The sequence below is a fragment of the Rhodamnia argentea genome, chromosome 2 (genome assembly GCF_020921035.1).
Source record: "Rhodamnia argentea isolate NSW1041297 chromosome 2, ASM2092103v1, whole genome shotgun sequence".
Taxonomy (NCBI): Eukaryota; Viridiplantae; Streptophyta; class Magnoliopsida; order Myrtales; family Myrtaceae; genus Rhodamnia; species Rhodamnia argentea.
Window position 1 is genome coordinate 2,362,713 of NC_063151.1, and position 16,157 is coordinate 2,378,869.

General features: G+C 40.8%; 3 protein-coding genes across 5 annotated transcripts; 2 read left to right on the forward strand and 1 right to left on the reverse strand.

The window, feature by feature from the left end:
- The first annotated feature begins 219 nt into the window (after nucleotides 1–219).
- On the forward strand, nucleotides 220–6,684 carry LOC115749893 (probable rhamnogalacturonate lyase B). Of its 3 annotated transcripts, XM_030686914.2 has the most exons (15): nucleotides 220–422; nucleotides 1,265–1,386; nucleotides 1,509–1,568; nucleotides 2,525–2,644; nucleotides 2,745–2,864; nucleotides 2,974–3,115; nucleotides 3,408–3,578; nucleotides 3,709–3,864; nucleotides 3,992–4,098; nucleotides 4,820–4,910; nucleotides 5,043–5,184; nucleotides 5,294–5,450; nucleotides 5,897–6,013; nucleotides 6,129–6,255; nucleotides 6,363–6,684. In XM_030686914.2, exons 1-15 carry the CDS (start codon nucleotides 318–320, stop codon nucleotides 6,627–6,629), a joined length of 2,004 nt encoding a protein of 667 aa, XP_030542774.2. In that variant the 5' UTR covers nucleotides 220–317; the 3' UTR covers nucleotides 6,630–6,684. The 3 variants fall into 3 exon arrangements, with proteins under 3 accessions (XP_030542774.2, XP_048131125.1, XP_048131126.1); XM_048275168.1 differs by lacking the exon at nucleotides 6,363–6,684 and having other exon boundaries at nucleotides 3,986–4,098; nucleotides 5,897–6,064; nucleotides 6,100–6,194; XM_048275169.1 differs by lacking the exon at nucleotides 6,363–6,684 and having other exon boundaries at nucleotides 5,897–6,064; nucleotides 6,100–6,189.
- A 168-nt stretch (nucleotides 6,685–6,852) lies between these two features.
- Nucleotides 6,853–7,543, reverse strand: LOC115749898. Its single transcript, XM_030686922.2, has 2 exons — nucleotides 7,275–7,543; nucleotides 6,853–7,150 (listed from the first exon to the last, which is right to left on the reverse strand). Exons 1-2 carry the CDS (start codon nucleotides 7,470–7,472, stop codon nucleotides 7,022–7,024), a joined length of 327 nt encoding a protein of 108 aa, XP_030542782.1. The 5' UTR covers nucleotides 7,473–7,543; the 3' UTR covers nucleotides 6,853–7,021.
- Nucleotides 7,544–7,798: 255 nt separating this feature from the next.
- LOC115749899 (transcription initiation factor IIA subunit 2) lies at nucleotides 7,799–9,712 on the forward strand. The gene is made up of 4 exons (XM_030686923.2): nucleotides 7,799–7,955; nucleotides 8,097–8,244; nucleotides 8,332–8,382; nucleotides 9,407–9,712. Exons 2-4 carry the CDS (start codon nucleotides 8,116–8,118, stop codon nucleotides 9,545–9,547), a joined length of 321 nt encoding a protein of 106 aa, XP_030542783.1. The 5' UTR covers nucleotides 7,799–7,955; nucleotides 8,097–8,115; the 3' UTR covers nucleotides 9,548–9,712.
- Nucleotides 9,713–16,157: the final 6,445 nt, after the last annotated feature.

Genomic DNA, 16,157 nt, shown 5'->3' on the forward strand with positions numbered 1-16,157 from the left:
GGTATTCTCCGGATTTGGCATCTACAGAGATGTCTATCCTTGCACGCCTCAGTTTCCATAAAGCCACCAAACAGTAGTGGCGACCGAGTGAAGTAAATAAAAGCGACTCTGATGAAAAAAAAAGAAGCATTGCTTGCTTTCTACTTCAAGAAAACAAGCTAGAGAAGACAGCCATTCTTATAAGCCCGTGAAGGTCTCCACGAGCTTACAGTATCTCTTACATCATGTTACTAGAGATCTTTTGCCCAGAAAACCAGCTCGCAAGCTAGTTTTTTTTTCATATACTTTCCTCTCTTCCCATTCGATTCAGTGCAAAAATGGAGAACCAGGATGTTTTTACTGCTCGAGATGGTGGTGAGATGGGAAGGGATGGCTGTACTTCGTCGTCCCAGAGGGTGCGGTTGAATGTTCAGGATAAGCTTGTGAGTCCTCTGCCAACTTCTTCTACGTGCATGCAAAATCTAGACATGTTATTTCCTTAGCACCTAGTTTAAGTTGGAGAATCCATCTTATCCGGAAGAAGATATCCCCGGGTTTCTATAGTACCCGTTAAACCTGATCAATGTGATTTTGCAAATTCTAAACCTCACCAAGAAACTGACCGAGTTTCTACCCAGCCGACCCGAAATACGATATTTACCCTAGATCTGCTCGATTCGTGCTTCGAATCTTGTTGGCTGGGGGCGGACTTGCAACGGCCATCCCTGTTTGAATAATGTAAAATTGATTATTAGATTTGAGCATGTTAGTTGCTGTTCTGGATTATTGTTGTTGGTTTTCGAAAAAAGTCTTGATTCATGATAAGGGCCTGAAGAAGACCGAAGACAAGAGGAACTATTTGCAATTAATGAAGGAGAGGTACCGAAGAAGAATAAAGAAAAAGAAGGCCACTGCGATTGTCTTAATTTCAAGTGTTTGTTTTATTTGACTTTTTAGTTTGTGTGGTTTTTTTTTTTTTTTTTGCTTTGGTGGACTTTCTTTTGTTTCTTCATTTAATGTCGTTAGGTATTGTGCGACCAACCTCTATAACGGTTGTGAAGTTCAGGCGTTTAGACACCTCGAAGCAAAAGTATTTGCCTTTCAATAATCAATAAGTTCTCCCTCCATTCTTTATTTTTTCAAGTGTTCCAAACTCCCAAAATCGTCATTATTGTTTTCGGTTCCGACAATCCCGCGACCGGAGTCTAGTGTCTCCGTCCCACAAGATGAATCGGCGTTGACAAAGGTTCGTAGTTGACCTCCTTTTCCGATGGACGATGTGCAGGTGGTGATGGACAATGGCATGGTCCAAGTGACGGTGTCGAAACCGGAGGGGTTCATCACCGGGATCAAATACAACGGCATCAGCAACTTGCTTGAAGTTCGTAACGAGGAATTCGACAGAGGGTGCGTCGATAAACATAGTTGAATCAATCTGGGTCCTGAAATAAAAATAAACTCTCAATTTTTGCGAACGTGCCAAATCCGACCGAAACGTGGTTCTTCGAGTGATTATTCATGGTCTGCAGGTACTGGGACCTCGTATGGAGTGAAGCAGGAAGTGCTGGCACGACCGGCACCGACGATAGGTCAGCCCTCCTTATCATTTCCGTTGTGTTGGTTATTGCATCATTGTGACTCATTTTCAATGCATTCCACGATCAAATTCATTGATGAAAAACTCGAGCATCGAGCTAACTTCGAGTATACTTGTTATTACGGAAAGACGATCAACACAATTTCTTTTTTTTTTTTGGATTGATATTCCTATGGAGTATATGGTGGACTTATCTGCGAATTGGCGCACAGTACAAATTCCGTGCCTCGTGTCGCTAGCGAAAATAGTATCATATTCAGCCTATGTAACTCAAGGATGGTTGGAAATTCATGAGTTTGGAGGTAGAAAATTTTTCCAAGAAGTCATAAACTTATCGTAATACAGCTAATTTAGTCCTAAATGTTTCAGTTATGTCAATTTAGTCTTAAACGGCGGCTAATTCAGTTCTAAACCTTTTACCGGTGTCAATTTAGTCTTAAAATTTTTAATGATTTGTCAATATAATTCTTTCAGTCGGTTACCCAAATACTAGGTTTAGGATTAAATTGGCAAAAATTCAAGAAGCTTAGGACTAAATTGGCATAATTAAAAGGTCTATGACTGAATTGGCAAATAATTAAAAGGTTTAAGACTAAATTGACACAATTGAAAGATTTAGAATTGAATTGACTGCTGCACAATAGATTTAAAACTTTTTGGACAATTAAAATGTTTAAAACTTTCAATCTCAAAATAAGCTTTCTCGTCATTAAAGAAAAGAGAACTAGTACAGGTACACATTTTCCCGCCTCGTTGCATCGTATGACTGATGTTAACCCCGTTCGGAAATCAATTTAAACCAATTTTCTCTTTGATCTCAATATTGGGAAGTATTAGATTGGTCATGCATCTTTATTTAGCGATTGACAAAAGCAATTACATTCAATCCAAAGAAATGCTTTTCCTATAAATTATCCGTCCGATGCTTCTTAAGCTTTGGTGGTGCAGAATGAACGCGACGAAGTTCGACGTGATAGTGGAGAACGATGAGCAAGTGGAGATATCGTTCACGAGGATGTGGGATTCCTCCAAAGAGGGCACGATGGTTCCCCTCAATATTGACAAAAGGTGTGATTTTTTATGTAAGTTTCATGTCACAACACAAAAAAATAAAAATAAAAAACCATGATTTAGGAAAAAATTAACTTCCGTCAAAGTGTTTTTCCAGGTTCGTTATGCTTCGGAATTGCTCAGGATTCTACTCCTACGGAATCTACGAGCACTCGGGGGAGTGGCCTGCTTTCAACCTTCCCCAGACCAGGATTGTGTTCAAGCTCAGAAAGGATAAGTTAGTACACACGTTATGATGATGATTATTTTTTTTTTTTTTACCTCTAGCTTCTTCATAATGTTGATTAATTTGATGGGTTGTGGCGGTGGTGGTGATTACGTGATAGGTTTAAGTACATGGCGGTGGGAGATAATAGACAGAGATGTATGCCGCTTCCCGACGACCGATTGCCCGGCAGAGGGCAGCCCTTGGCGACTCCGGAAGCCGTTCTTCTTGTCAATCCTGTCGAACCGGAGTTCAAAGGCGAGGTACTCCCTTCTCTCTCTCTCTGCCCCTCTCTTTCGAAAAGTTGTAATGAAGTGTTGCAGCTTTATGGAGATATTAGATCAGGGTTCGGCCATTATTAGTACATTTACATAGGGAGAAGCCTGAGAGTGATCCTACATAGTTTTACTGAAAAGTTTAAACTAATGAGTTATGGGTAAATTAAAATGTACTGATTATGCCAGATCAATTCTTCGGCGTGCGACTTTTCTAACATTAACTCGCACGTCCATCTCCAATTAAAAGATGCTTCTCAGGTTGTGATTTGGGTTGCAGGTGGATGACAAGTACCAGTACTCGTGCGAGAACAAAGATCTCCAGGTTCACGGGTGGATATGCTTCGACCCCCCGGTGGGATTCTGGCAAATTACGCCGAGCAACGAGTTTCGCTCCGGCGGACTCCTCAAACAGAACCTTACCTCCCATGTCGGCCCCATTACCCTCGCCGTAGGTTACTCTCTCTGACTCTTGTGGACAACTTTCAGTCGCGGATTTCTAGCTCTGATTGTCCTGCTGGTCGTTGCACTTTCCTAACTCACACTCGATCTTCACATGCAAGCGTATGTCATTTCTCCAGATGTTTCTGAGTGCTCACTACGGAGGAGAGGACTTGGTGCTGAAGCTCGCGCCGGGAGAGCCGTGGAAGAAGGTCTTCGGACCCGTGTTTTTCTACCTCAACTGCGCGTCGAAAGCCGACGATCCGCTCAAGCTTTGGGACGATGCTAAGGAACAGGTAATGATCAATTTGACCGATCGGGGGAACCGTGTTGGAGCTCGTTATACAATCGCCTTTCTCTCTCAGTTTGAAATCGAGAGTTACAGACGGACGGCCGCCTGAGAAAAACTGTGGACTGTTGCAGATGTTGAGCGAAGTCCAGAGCTGGCCTTATGCCTTCCCAGCCTCGGAGGAATACCAGACTTCAGATCAGCGGGGCTACGTCAGTGGGAAGCTAATGATTCAAGACAGGTAATTAGTTCCCCGTTTTCTTGCTAATTAAACATGCAATTGGTAGACTCATCAAACGGGTGGGCGGGTCACATGGGGTCGAGATCTAGTTGAAAACGATCCTGCTAAATTGACCCATGTAGCCCGTTATGATTTATTTTTTATGCAATACAAATCTAGTGACCTAACTCATACTTAACTCATATCCGATCCGATTCGGCTTATATTGCTAAAACACTTCCATATTTAATCAAATCTAAGAAAGTCCATACTCAAACTGAGCTGAGAGCGTCGAGAGAGACCGAACACGAAATCGAGTGAAGTCGCAAGAGAGCGAAGAGATAGTCATAGAGGTGGGTCAAGTGTATTTAAGTTGTGAACTTATTTAACACTAATATTATGTTGAGATTGACCATCCTAACTCATTTATGATCCATTTATTACACATAACTAATCCATATAATAACTTCACAAATCAAATATGAGTTAAGCGACAGATTTATGACCCATTTTAACATGCCCGACAATTGGCATCTTTTTAGACTAGCCGCCATGTCGGACTTTCTGAAACGATATAGCCACACCAGCAGGGTCGGAACTTTAGTGCTGGTTTTTGTTTTACTTAGAACAACCTTATGTGCACAACAACTGTGTAATGTCATGTAAATAGATTTGATATAGATGTACATTAAGTTGCGTATGCACAATCTATCTTTTTAATGAACTGCGAATTACTCCTTAGGTATATCAGTGAAACCTTAATCCCTGCAAACGGGGCGTACGTGGGACTAGCACCTCCGGGAGAAGTCGGATCATGGCAAACCGAAGTCAAGGTGAATGAATAGAGAACAAGAAGATATTATCATCAAAAGAATAAAAGCTAATCTACCCCCCTCATTGCTTTGATGAAAAAAAGTTGGAATTAGGGATACCATTTTACTCGTTCTTATTAAATCGTTACTCAGGGTTATCAATTATGGACAAAAGCCGACTCGGATGGTTACTTCTCGATCAATAACGTACGCACCGGCGACTATTACATTTATGCGTGGGTGCCTTGTTACGTTGGAGATTATCGAAACGACGGAGCGATTATCGTAACGCCAGGTGATGACTAATTTTTACTAATTACAATCAATTTATTAAACTGACATGGAGATGAATATTATGAACAAACTAAAATACACATACAATCCCTCTGAGGAATGTGCATTAGGTTGTCAAGTCGACGTGGGGGATCTTGTATATGAGCCTCCAAGGGATGGGCCCACGTTGTGGGAGATTGGAATCCCTGATCGTTCTGCGGCAGAGTTCTATGTGCCCGACCCGGATCCGAAGTACATCAACAGGCTCTACCTCAACCATCCTGACAAGTAAGCTCCCAAGAGCCAATTGTATAATGTTTGTGTTTAGAATTTGAACTTTCATCGTGATTAATCCCGTGTAAAACCATACAAATTATCGCGTTCGCATGCAACAAACAAAATTCCATCCCTGAAACCAGTGAGTGCGGCTCCCACGGCTACTTCAAGAGGAAGACATCGTAATGTCAATAAAAGGTCGAAGTCGTATCTAATTCAACATTTAATTTTTCATTCAATCATGTCGATTAACAACAAGTCATCTAACCGACGCATTCTTCGGAAAAATAGTTTGGATGGTGCGCTAGGTCTTTGTCCAAAAAATGGTGAGCTTGCTTTTTCTAGGACCAATTTGCCCCAGGACCAATTGATTAGGCTTGAAGTTTGCTGCTGATATAGGAATAATACAGGTACTTTGAATAACTTTAAAGAGAGCTAATATCTCATTTCGCATGCAGGTTTAGGCAGTATGGATTATGGGAAAGGTACACAGAACTATATCCTGACAATGACTTGATCTATACGATCGATGCTAGTGATTATAGAAAAGATTGGTTCTTCGCACAGGTTCCCAGGTAAACATCTCTTTTATCTCATCATAATCTTTGGTCCTGGTACATGGCAACATTGTTTTTTTTTTTTTTTGACACCTCATGGCAACATTTGACTCTAGTCAAATTTGAATTACAGGAAGATCAATGATAGCACGTACCAAGGAACGACATGGCAAATCAAGTTCAAACTCGACGATGTTCATCAGTCCGAGACTTACAAGCTGCGTCCGGCGTTGGCCACGGCCAATGTGGCACAATTAGAAGTACCGACACGTGCCGAACGCCTTAGAATTTCACCTTCTATTACTTATAGTTCGCTTTTTCGCTCTCGTTGAATCCTTGCCTCGTGCTCTTTTTCCGATATTCTTAGGTTCGAATCAACGACCCACAGGCGAACCCTCCTCTGTTTTCGAGCGGCGTGATCGGGCACGACAACACGATCGCCAGGCACGGGATTCACGGGCTTTACCGCTCGTATGTCGTCGACATTCCCGGAGCCCAGCTCGCCGCCGGGGACAACACAGTCTTCCTCTCCCAAACCATGAGCACAAGTCCTCTCCAAGGAATCATGTACGACTACATCCGTTTCGAAGGCCCTCCTCCATCTCCTAATGACAAGAACAACGTTGGATTTTAGACCTGCTCCAAAAATTTCGCTTTGATCGAGGTGTGATACAGTGATGCATATTCCTCTCCACATACCAATGTTAACCGTAGAATCCTCTGCTTTAACTTTAATCTTAATTTATAATTAAATCAGGATAAATTTTATGCCTTGAATTTATCTTAAAGAATTTTTTTTTTTTCATTTTTTTCAAATCATCGAGTGCCCCAGGAAAAAAAAGAGCACATTAACGTTCTTTACCACTAAAGAAAACACATTGATTATTTATTGACATAAACTTGCCTAATCGATGTGACTTAATAAAAGCGGATATGCCTAGCCGTTATCACTAGAAATGAAAAACCCAAGGAACCAAAAAAAAATAATTAATTAATTAACTGTCTCTCAAACTACTAATCAAGAAATCAAGCGGATTTATCGTGAATTCGTCTCTTGGCGTCCTCGGCCGCGTCGGCCGCGTCCACCTGCATCTTCGCCGTCCACAAATCGGCCTCGGCCGCTTCCCTCTCATTCCTCGCCCTCGTCTTCTTCGCCTGCCACACGAAACGCAACGGCAATTCGCATGTTACTTCCGCAATCGATCGGTCCATTCGCTCGCTTGCTCGCGCATAATCTTTGGTTCTTGATTTTGGGCTGGAGCTGATTTTGATTTATTACCTGGCCGAGTAGAAGAGCTTTGACGTAGCGAAGACCTTCCTGCAGCGACACGGTGAAGGACAAGCACTCCTTCTTCGCGCGCGAGATCGCCGACGACGTCCCTGGGTGGTCCCTCCCGGCGCTGCGGCCGGTGGCGGCGTTGGAGCTTGGAGGAGGCGTTGGCAATTGCGGTGGTGATGAGCTGACGATCTCGTCCATCGGAGCGAGGCTTACTGATTCTGCTGCTTCTCCTTTTTCCTTTTGCTCCTCCTCACGCTATGGATGCAGCAAAGCAAGATCGGGCAGAGCAGAGCAGGGAAGTTTCATTTCATGCGTCTCGGGTGTTGGGCTTCCTTAGCGTCTTCCACGTCAGCGCAGCATTCGTGTACGTGGCGGTGGTCGATGCCACGTTGCTTGCTGGGTATCCGTGGGCCAATTGACCCGGATCCAGATAAATGTTATCGAGTGGGCTTTGCGATCCAGCCGTAAGCCCATCAAAAAATTGCCGCTTGAGCCGATGGAGGGCATTCCGGTCAATTCGCTCCCCCGTCCTCATCCGTCACCTGCTATATATGCCTCTCCGCTTTGAATCTAGGTATAAAAAGCCCCAATTCTGTCTCCCTCTCTCTTCCTAGGAATCTCCATTGACGAGCGGAGAGCTCTCAGCAGCTGAAGCATCGTTCGCGATCTTCTCTCTGTTCGGTTCGTACCCTTTTCCGTATCGCATGGTTGTCATTTTCGTCTTGGGTTGTGGAAGTTTCGGAGTCGTTTGTGGTTGAGATTGACTCGAATCGAATTGAATCGATTTGTCTGGGGTTTTGCTTTTTTGATTTCTTCGGATAGATCGGTCGGATCGAGGGGAATGGCAACGTTCGAGCTGTACCGGAGGTCGACGATCGGGATGTGCCTGACGGAGACCTTGGACGAGATGGTCTCGAACGGCACTCTCAGCCCTGAGCTCGCCATTCAAGTCCTCGTCCAGTTCGATAAGGTCTGGATCTGGATTCGATCTTCTTCTTTTTTGTTTTTGTTTTTGTATTTGTCTGCCGGTGTTGAGCTGATAACTGTGCTTTTTTAGTCCATGACCGAGGCGCTGGAGACCCAGGTGAAGAGCAAGGTCTCCATCAAGGTAAAAGTCTCTTTTTGTCATGTCCCTGTCGACATTCACTCGTAATATCATGCTGTGCTATTCCTTAATTTCCTTGATTGTCTTCTGAAAAGGTGTCCGGTAGAAGTAGGTTTCTTATGAAAGTGTTCCTCGAGGAATTCTAACTGATTGTTGGATGATTGTTTCTCATTTCGGTTTTTCTCAACTGGTTACTTGATAATTACATGTTGGTTGGCCTCATACATCCTGGTAGATGATACTTTGCAGGACAGGAGTGCATGGCTTGTACTGTCTTGATTTTTTTGTTTCAATAGCTGGATGGTTTGTGCTCAATTAGTTGCTTATATGGCATTTACTGTGATGGTATCATCATCATCACAGTATTTTCTCCACACGCACGCGTCGGCGCTGTGTTCAGGGGTTAGGCGTGAATTGTACCGTGTATTCGGGGATTCGCTGATTGTAAAGAAATCTGTATATTTCAATTTAAGATTTCATAAGAAACCGATATACTGATGTCACCGTCAAAGATACCAAATCTTATTAAATAAGCATCGACAATCAACGCCCCCTCATATTTAGGTAACTTAACATTCGATATCTGAGTGAAAGTAGTTGTCCCTTTTGGGTTTGGCTTGTTCCGGTTATCGTATCGGCTTAATTGGATGCATCTAAACAGAAATTTTCAACTTTGAACGGTCTTGGTCGGTGACTTATGGGACGACTGCAGCCAAGGACATCAATGCTTGCCCTAATGCACCAAATACTGCCTCCTAATGAATAATACTCGTAGGAGATTTGTCATCGTTTCATCACTTTAGTTGAGAAATATCTTGAGAGTGCTGTGAGATTGTTGAGGTCAGCACAGAGCTTCTGGTCTTATAGTAAGGAGAATTGTGCCTAGTTAGCAGATATGCGTGTTCTGAATGTATGCGTTCAAACCGTCAAACTGTCTATGTAGTTATGAGGTGAAGAGGTTCAAACTGTGAGCACTGTGAGAGGAAAACTGACATATTTTTCAAACTTCTCTCATGTTTTGGTTCAGGGACATCTGCACACGTACCGGTTCTGCGACAACGTGTGGACATTCATTCTACAAGGCGCTGTTTTCAAGAACGAGGACTCCCCGGAAGATGTCGGTCGGGTTAAGATTGTAGCATGCGACTCAAAGCTGCTCACTCAGTGATTTTCGAGTACCAGTTGCATGTTTTGATTCCAGAAACTTTATACTGGCTGGAGGCGAGGTGTTTCGCCGCTTTACTGTCTCAGTTCCTTCCATCCATGTGTGTAAATCTTGATGACTTTTGAGAGTTGTAATAGTGGTTGTTAGGATAAGGGTATGCTGGTTGTACTTTCTTGGCCTTTGGGCTATCAATTTTTTTTAACTTGCGGCCACGAGCTCGGAGTGAGTATGAAGGCTTGCTGCAGATACAAAATTGAAGTGCCAGGGACATGGTTGAGCCCCTAGTCAATAGTACACAGAGCAAAAGGCTCTAAAGCACAAACCTTGGAAAACAAATTGTATCTAGACATTGATCTTAGGAGGGAGTAAGTATCTGTGTTTCAGTTGGTCTTAGGAGGGAGAAAGAGATACATCTTTCATGTAGTGCAGCGAACCGGAAAAAACACCTCCGAACAACCCAACCTTCAGAACGAGGTTCTACGACCGGAAAATGTTTGGATTTTGATGGCTTTAGTGAGCCATCTGCCATCGATGCATTTACAAATGAGCTCGAATCTAAAACGTATCAACAATTAGACATGGCCATGGGCCTTGAACCGCCGTTTCCGGTTTGCGGCTATGCTTGAATCAGAACCGGTCCTTGAAGAGGCAGTCCCGGTTCTAGGCCGGTTCCTGTTCCGAATTTTAAATTTAATTTTAAATAATAAATTATGAAATAAAAAAATAATAAATTATAATCAAATTGTACATTGTAATCAAATTTGAGGGGAAAAAAAAGGAAGAAGGAAAGGGTTTGAACTTAGTGAATTATCATTAAGCGATTACATTTCTTCTTGGGGATAGAAAAATCAAAACCCACGGAGTTCTTTTGCCTTTGATAATTCCAACTTACTTTATCGTCAATCGTCGCTACCTATTGTGGTACCCGTGGCGGTGGTATCTCCAATATCATCATTGAAGAATTTGTCATCTCGATCCAGCACTTATTGTCGAAATTTAGCATTCATCCAATCATCGACACAAGCTTAAACCTCCACAAGATCCGGATTTAATTTTAAACGACGGTCGTTCAAAATTAATCCCTCAAGACTAAATGCTTCTTCAACTGCAATCGTTGAAGAATGGGTTGTTAATATTTGTTTTGCGATGAGAGCGAGCACCGAGAATTGAGTTGAATGAGTCTTCCATTACTCTAGAATTTTGAAATCTGTGTTGTATTCGGAATTGCGAAACTCAAAGGTAATGGTTAAATAATTTTCTAATTCGAAAATATTACATGTTGCTCCCTTTTGTCTTTTTTATCTACTAATAAGCATTTTGTACCATCTACTAAGTCTACCACTCTCCTCCTTTTGTGAGGCACTAGGTTAAAAAGATCAACTATCACCTAAACCATATCTACTACAAAATTCATTATATAATGCTACTATAGCGTCTTTAACCTCTTCTTGTATAGTTTTAATATCTACTATTTCATTCAAATTTAAACAATCATAATAATAATCCTTCAGATAATCATACAAACCATTTAATTTAGTATGTGGATTGAAAATAATATCAACCAAATACACAAGAGGAATGTATGCATAATAATGCGGCCATTTTGCTTTCATTGCTGTAATAGTCGGAGCTAATTGAGCATCTTTTTCATATTCACAAAAAAACACTAGCAATGTTAACACACTATTAAAAATAAATACGGAATAGGATAATAAACACCAGATAAAGTATAAGTTGCATCATTAAAAAATTTCAAAAAAATCTTCTTCTTCTTTTACAAACAACCTAATCTTGCGGGAGTAAACTAATTTCGAAAACATTACTCGAAATAAAAGCACATAATAAATCTTTATAGGCAAAAGATTAATGAAGTTACTCGTAGGTAGAATTCCAACGAGTTGGAACATTTTTTGGAAATCTTTTTGGTTTTTGTGCATATGCTTTACAAAATTTGCAACATTCTTTCATAACTTGGGGACGACTCCATAAAAATTTAATTGCTCCCTTTGTTGGGATGAGAAAAGCCTCAAGAGTTCGTAAATCGTCTTGTACATATAAATTTAAAACATGCCAAGCACATTTAATGTGAAAAAATTGTCCACTAAAAAAGAGTTTACAAATATTTTTTAATTCCGGAACGGAAGCGTTATTTGACGTGGCATTATCAAAACCAACTGAAAGAACTTTATTAATCAAATTATATTCTTCTAAAACTTGTCTAATTATTCTATAAATATTATTGGCCGTATACCTTTCATCAAACACTTGAAATACAAGTACTCTTTTTTGAATGTTACAATCGTCACTTATCCAATAACATGTGATACCCATATGAGAATGAATTTACCAAGGATCACTCCAAATGTCGCTATCTATATACACACCTCCATTTAAATCTGGAAAAAAGCTTTGCAAACCCTTTTTATATTTTTTTATAAATCCTAAAAAGTTTGCGTTTAAGAGTAGTTCTCGGGACGGGTTTTGCTTTAGGTGTACATGCAGTGTTTATTAGAAAATTCAAACTAAAATTTTCACCAATAATAAGCGGTAAATGTTCGATGGCAACACATTGAACTAATGTTTCTTTATAAACTTCATTATTGTAACGAAATAAAGGAGAAGTGTTAGGATTGGCGTACCCGAAAATTTATTGTTGATCGGTGTTGATTCCCGCTTGCGTTGCATGTTTTTGCGTCGGATGTCGATGGTATGTTCTATAGCCATCTCCATTATTAAAATTGTATGATTTCGTACAATATTTACGGTTTATCTTATACTTGTCTCCGCTTACATGTACTTTATTGAAGTGTTGCCATAAGTTGAATGTACTCTCCCGGGGTGCCGTTCGGGCTCCTTTGCTGTCGACTTTTCTTCGACGCCAATAGGAGATGAAGACTTTCTTGCAATGGGACATGCTTGACATTGGAAATATAGTTGATATTATCATCGGCGTCTGCCCAACATGTAAACTTACGAAGTACATGTAGTGTTTAAGAGTTTGCATTTAAGAGTAGTTCTCCAAATAGATTTTGCTTGCGTAGTACATGCAGTGTTTATCAAAAAATTCAAACCAAAATTTTCACCAGTAGTAAATGGTAAATGTTCAATGGCAACATATTGAACTAATGTTTCTTTATAAACTTCATCACTATAACGAAATAAAAGAGAAGTGTTAGGATTGACGTACTCGAAAATTTGTTGTTGGTCGGTGTCAATCCCCATTTGCGTTGCATGTTTTTACGTCAAATGCCGACGGTATATTCCATAGCCATCTCCTTTATTAAAATTGTATGATTTCGTACAATATTTACAGTTTATCTTATATTTGTCTCCGCCTACATGTACCTTGGCGAAGTGTTGCCATAAGTTGGATGTACTCTCTCGGGCCTACCGTTCCGGCTCCTTTGTTGTCGACGTTTCTTCGATACCGGGAGGAGGATGAAAACTTTCTTGCGTTGTGATATGCTCGACGTTGGAAATATAGTTGATATTATCATCGGCGTCTACCCAACATGTAAACTTACGAGAATCATATTGATCATGAGGTTGAAGATAATGGGATTCCCCCATCTCCATCGGGCTCTTTCCCTTATCACCGGCTCCGCTTCCACTTGCCATTTTTTTTTCCGGAGAATTGAGCGGAAAGTCGATTAAGAAAATTGAGAGAATTGAGCCGAGATTGAGAGAATTTGAGAGAAATTATGAAAAAAAAAAATGAAAAGGGAGGAATGGTACTTATAGAGAATTTAGGATAAATTGATTAATAAAAAAAATGGGAGGGGGGATTCGGCCGTTGCAATGCAACTGCCCAAAATTGGGCCATTGGGGGAAAGAGCAGTGGCTCTTCCCCCTCCCCTTGCCCCTTTTTTTTTCGGCCCGAGCTAGCCCAACGGCTATAAGGCGACTCGGAACCGGCCTGGAACCGACTTGTTCCGAATTTCCTTCTAAGCGTAATCGCCCCACGAGGGCCCAAACCGACCCATCGCCATGTCTACCGACAAGCCATCATTGTACGTACATTCATCAACGGGATCACAGATGATAGAACCACGATGTGTGCTCGAATAGATCGAAATGGAATGGTTGCATTCTCGAGATCATATTGAAGTAGAAGAGAGAATTCGAGTCTCACCATTTCACGTGAGCCTCGAGCAAGGCGTGAGAACTGGAGAGAAATGAGGTTGAGAGGATGTGACATACATAGTCGTTGGGTTACTTACTTGTGTCACAAGTCAGCATCCAAAACTACTGGGATTTTTCTTTTTTGATTTTAAACTAACTCTGCTATTAATTTTTGGTCTTCTCAAATTCTTTTTATTTACTATCACTAGCAAAATATCGCACGTGCTGCGTGAAAAAAATACAGTGAACATAGTTAGTTTCTTTAGATAATATGGAAAATCCGATCTATTACGGGACGACACAACAAGCAAAAATTGAATTTGAAAAGTTTATTAGATTTCAAGAGTTGCATTGTTTTTATCTTGACCTTCTAGGGGCTCGAGCTCGATGCCTTCCAAAGGCAAATTTGAGAAAAGTAGCAACAAAAATATATAATTTATAAATGAAGATTATGTCCGAATGACAATGTAACCCAGCAAAATATTAATCACAATCAATCAGAATCAATTAAGAGTAATACATAAAATCTCTTAAAACACCCAAGTGGATGTGTCTTAGCGAAGATATCAATAGTATGTTTAGCGGATCAAGTGGAAACAATCGCAATGTGTCTTGGTGAATATATCAACAAATTGTTCGGTGAATGGACCAGAAACAAGTCGAACAATGGCACGAAGAACATGATCTCTTGGCCGGTCGGAATAGGTTCTGAATCATTGAGTCAATGTCAAGGAGACCACTAGGCTGTGGATTTCACAAACATAGAGCGAAGGTGGTGCATGAGAGTGCGTGTAGAGGTTGGCGACGATACGGTTGAGTTGGGGCAACTCGCCAAATTTTTAGGAAGGTGATGGTGGTGGTTGTCGGTGAATATGAGCATTAAAATGGATGAAATAACCCCCAAATGCTCGGGCTCGATGGTTAGCCGGGAATGGTGGCTCATGTAGTGGCGTCGGATCTCTGTTTGTGACGGGGTTTCTAGGTCCGAGTCGCCCGAGGTCAAAGGTTTGTGGGTGGCTCTTTGTTTTTCGAAATGAGTAGCAGAAGGCGTCCAAATCACCACGAACAACAAGGGGCAAAGTGGGTTTGAGATGTGGCGGTGCATGGCGGGTGGGTGTGGTTGCAGCTTGGCAACGAAATTTCAAGGTTTCACTCATCGATGGTAGCATTGGTTTTCGAGAGATGAGAAACGGAAGTATAACGAACTGCAACTAAAAGCTTTAGTCTTGGTGGAGAATCGAAAGGGAACCGTACTCATTAATATAGTTTTTCCCTTAAAATTGGTTCCCATTTGCATAAATAATTAAATGACAAATTATATGTAAATTCATTAGTATTTATATTTTACTTTTCTTGAAAAAATGCATTTTACGTTAGAATCAATATTTTTTCATAGAAGATCTTTTGTTAATAATGTTCCGTTAGTAGAAATTTTCAACCATTATTAAACGAATTTCTATTCCAAAAGCAAAACTTTTTTCATGTTATCAAACGCCTTTCTCTAATCATAAATCAACTTCTGCTCATAAGCAGAAGTAAAAAAATCAACTTTTAGCCACAAGTTGATTTCTGAAGCAGAAGTATTGCCATGCGCGCCCTAACTTGCTACTCCTAAAGTACTTCTTTAGGGATAAGCGATTTCAAATTTCATATTGGCTCCACTTGGAATCTTAAATCTACCTATCGAGATAGATTCCTCATTTTTTGGAATATAAAATCTACCCTCCATACTTTGAAACTTGGAACTTACCTTGTCATAGGTTCTAGGATCTACCCGGGTTCCACCTGTATTCTTAATAGATCGATTTCAATGAATCATCATCTTTAATGATCACCATTTGTTGTTACTGTCCATTTCCCACCATTCATATTTAGATACACAAATACATATGAACCATTAACAAAATGAAAGTATTGGTCATAAATATTGCTGAAAATGAAAGCTCGGGCTAGTGATTTCAAATTACACACTCATTATTAGAGTCATGGAATGTCGCGGGATCCCGCAAAGGCATGAATCAAGAAAACGCAAAAACTTGTCATAGGTTACATGTTTCACTTACCTAAAACCTAGAAGCTACCGTTGAAATGGATTCCTCGAATTTTAAAACCCGAAACCTAGTATACATATCTTGGAACCATGCTCACCCATATTCTTTATGATGTGATGGTGCAAGCATCAAGGCATTAGTTGTACCATTTGATTTGGAGACAGAGGTTAGGGTTGAGTATGGTTCTAAGGTAAAATATAGAATTGGAGAATTGGACCGGTGGGAACCGGTCCAATTCCAGATTATAGGGTATACACGGTAGGTATCGGGTTCTAATAATTGGGGAACCAATTCTGACAGACGATTCCATGTAGACTTGGAACAAGTCTTTGTATTTTTCTTATTTTAAGCCTTTGCGCGATCCTGTATTATTGCATTTTATTTTTACTATAAGTGTAATCTGGAACCACTAGTTGGAGCTTCTATATTCAATAAAGTCC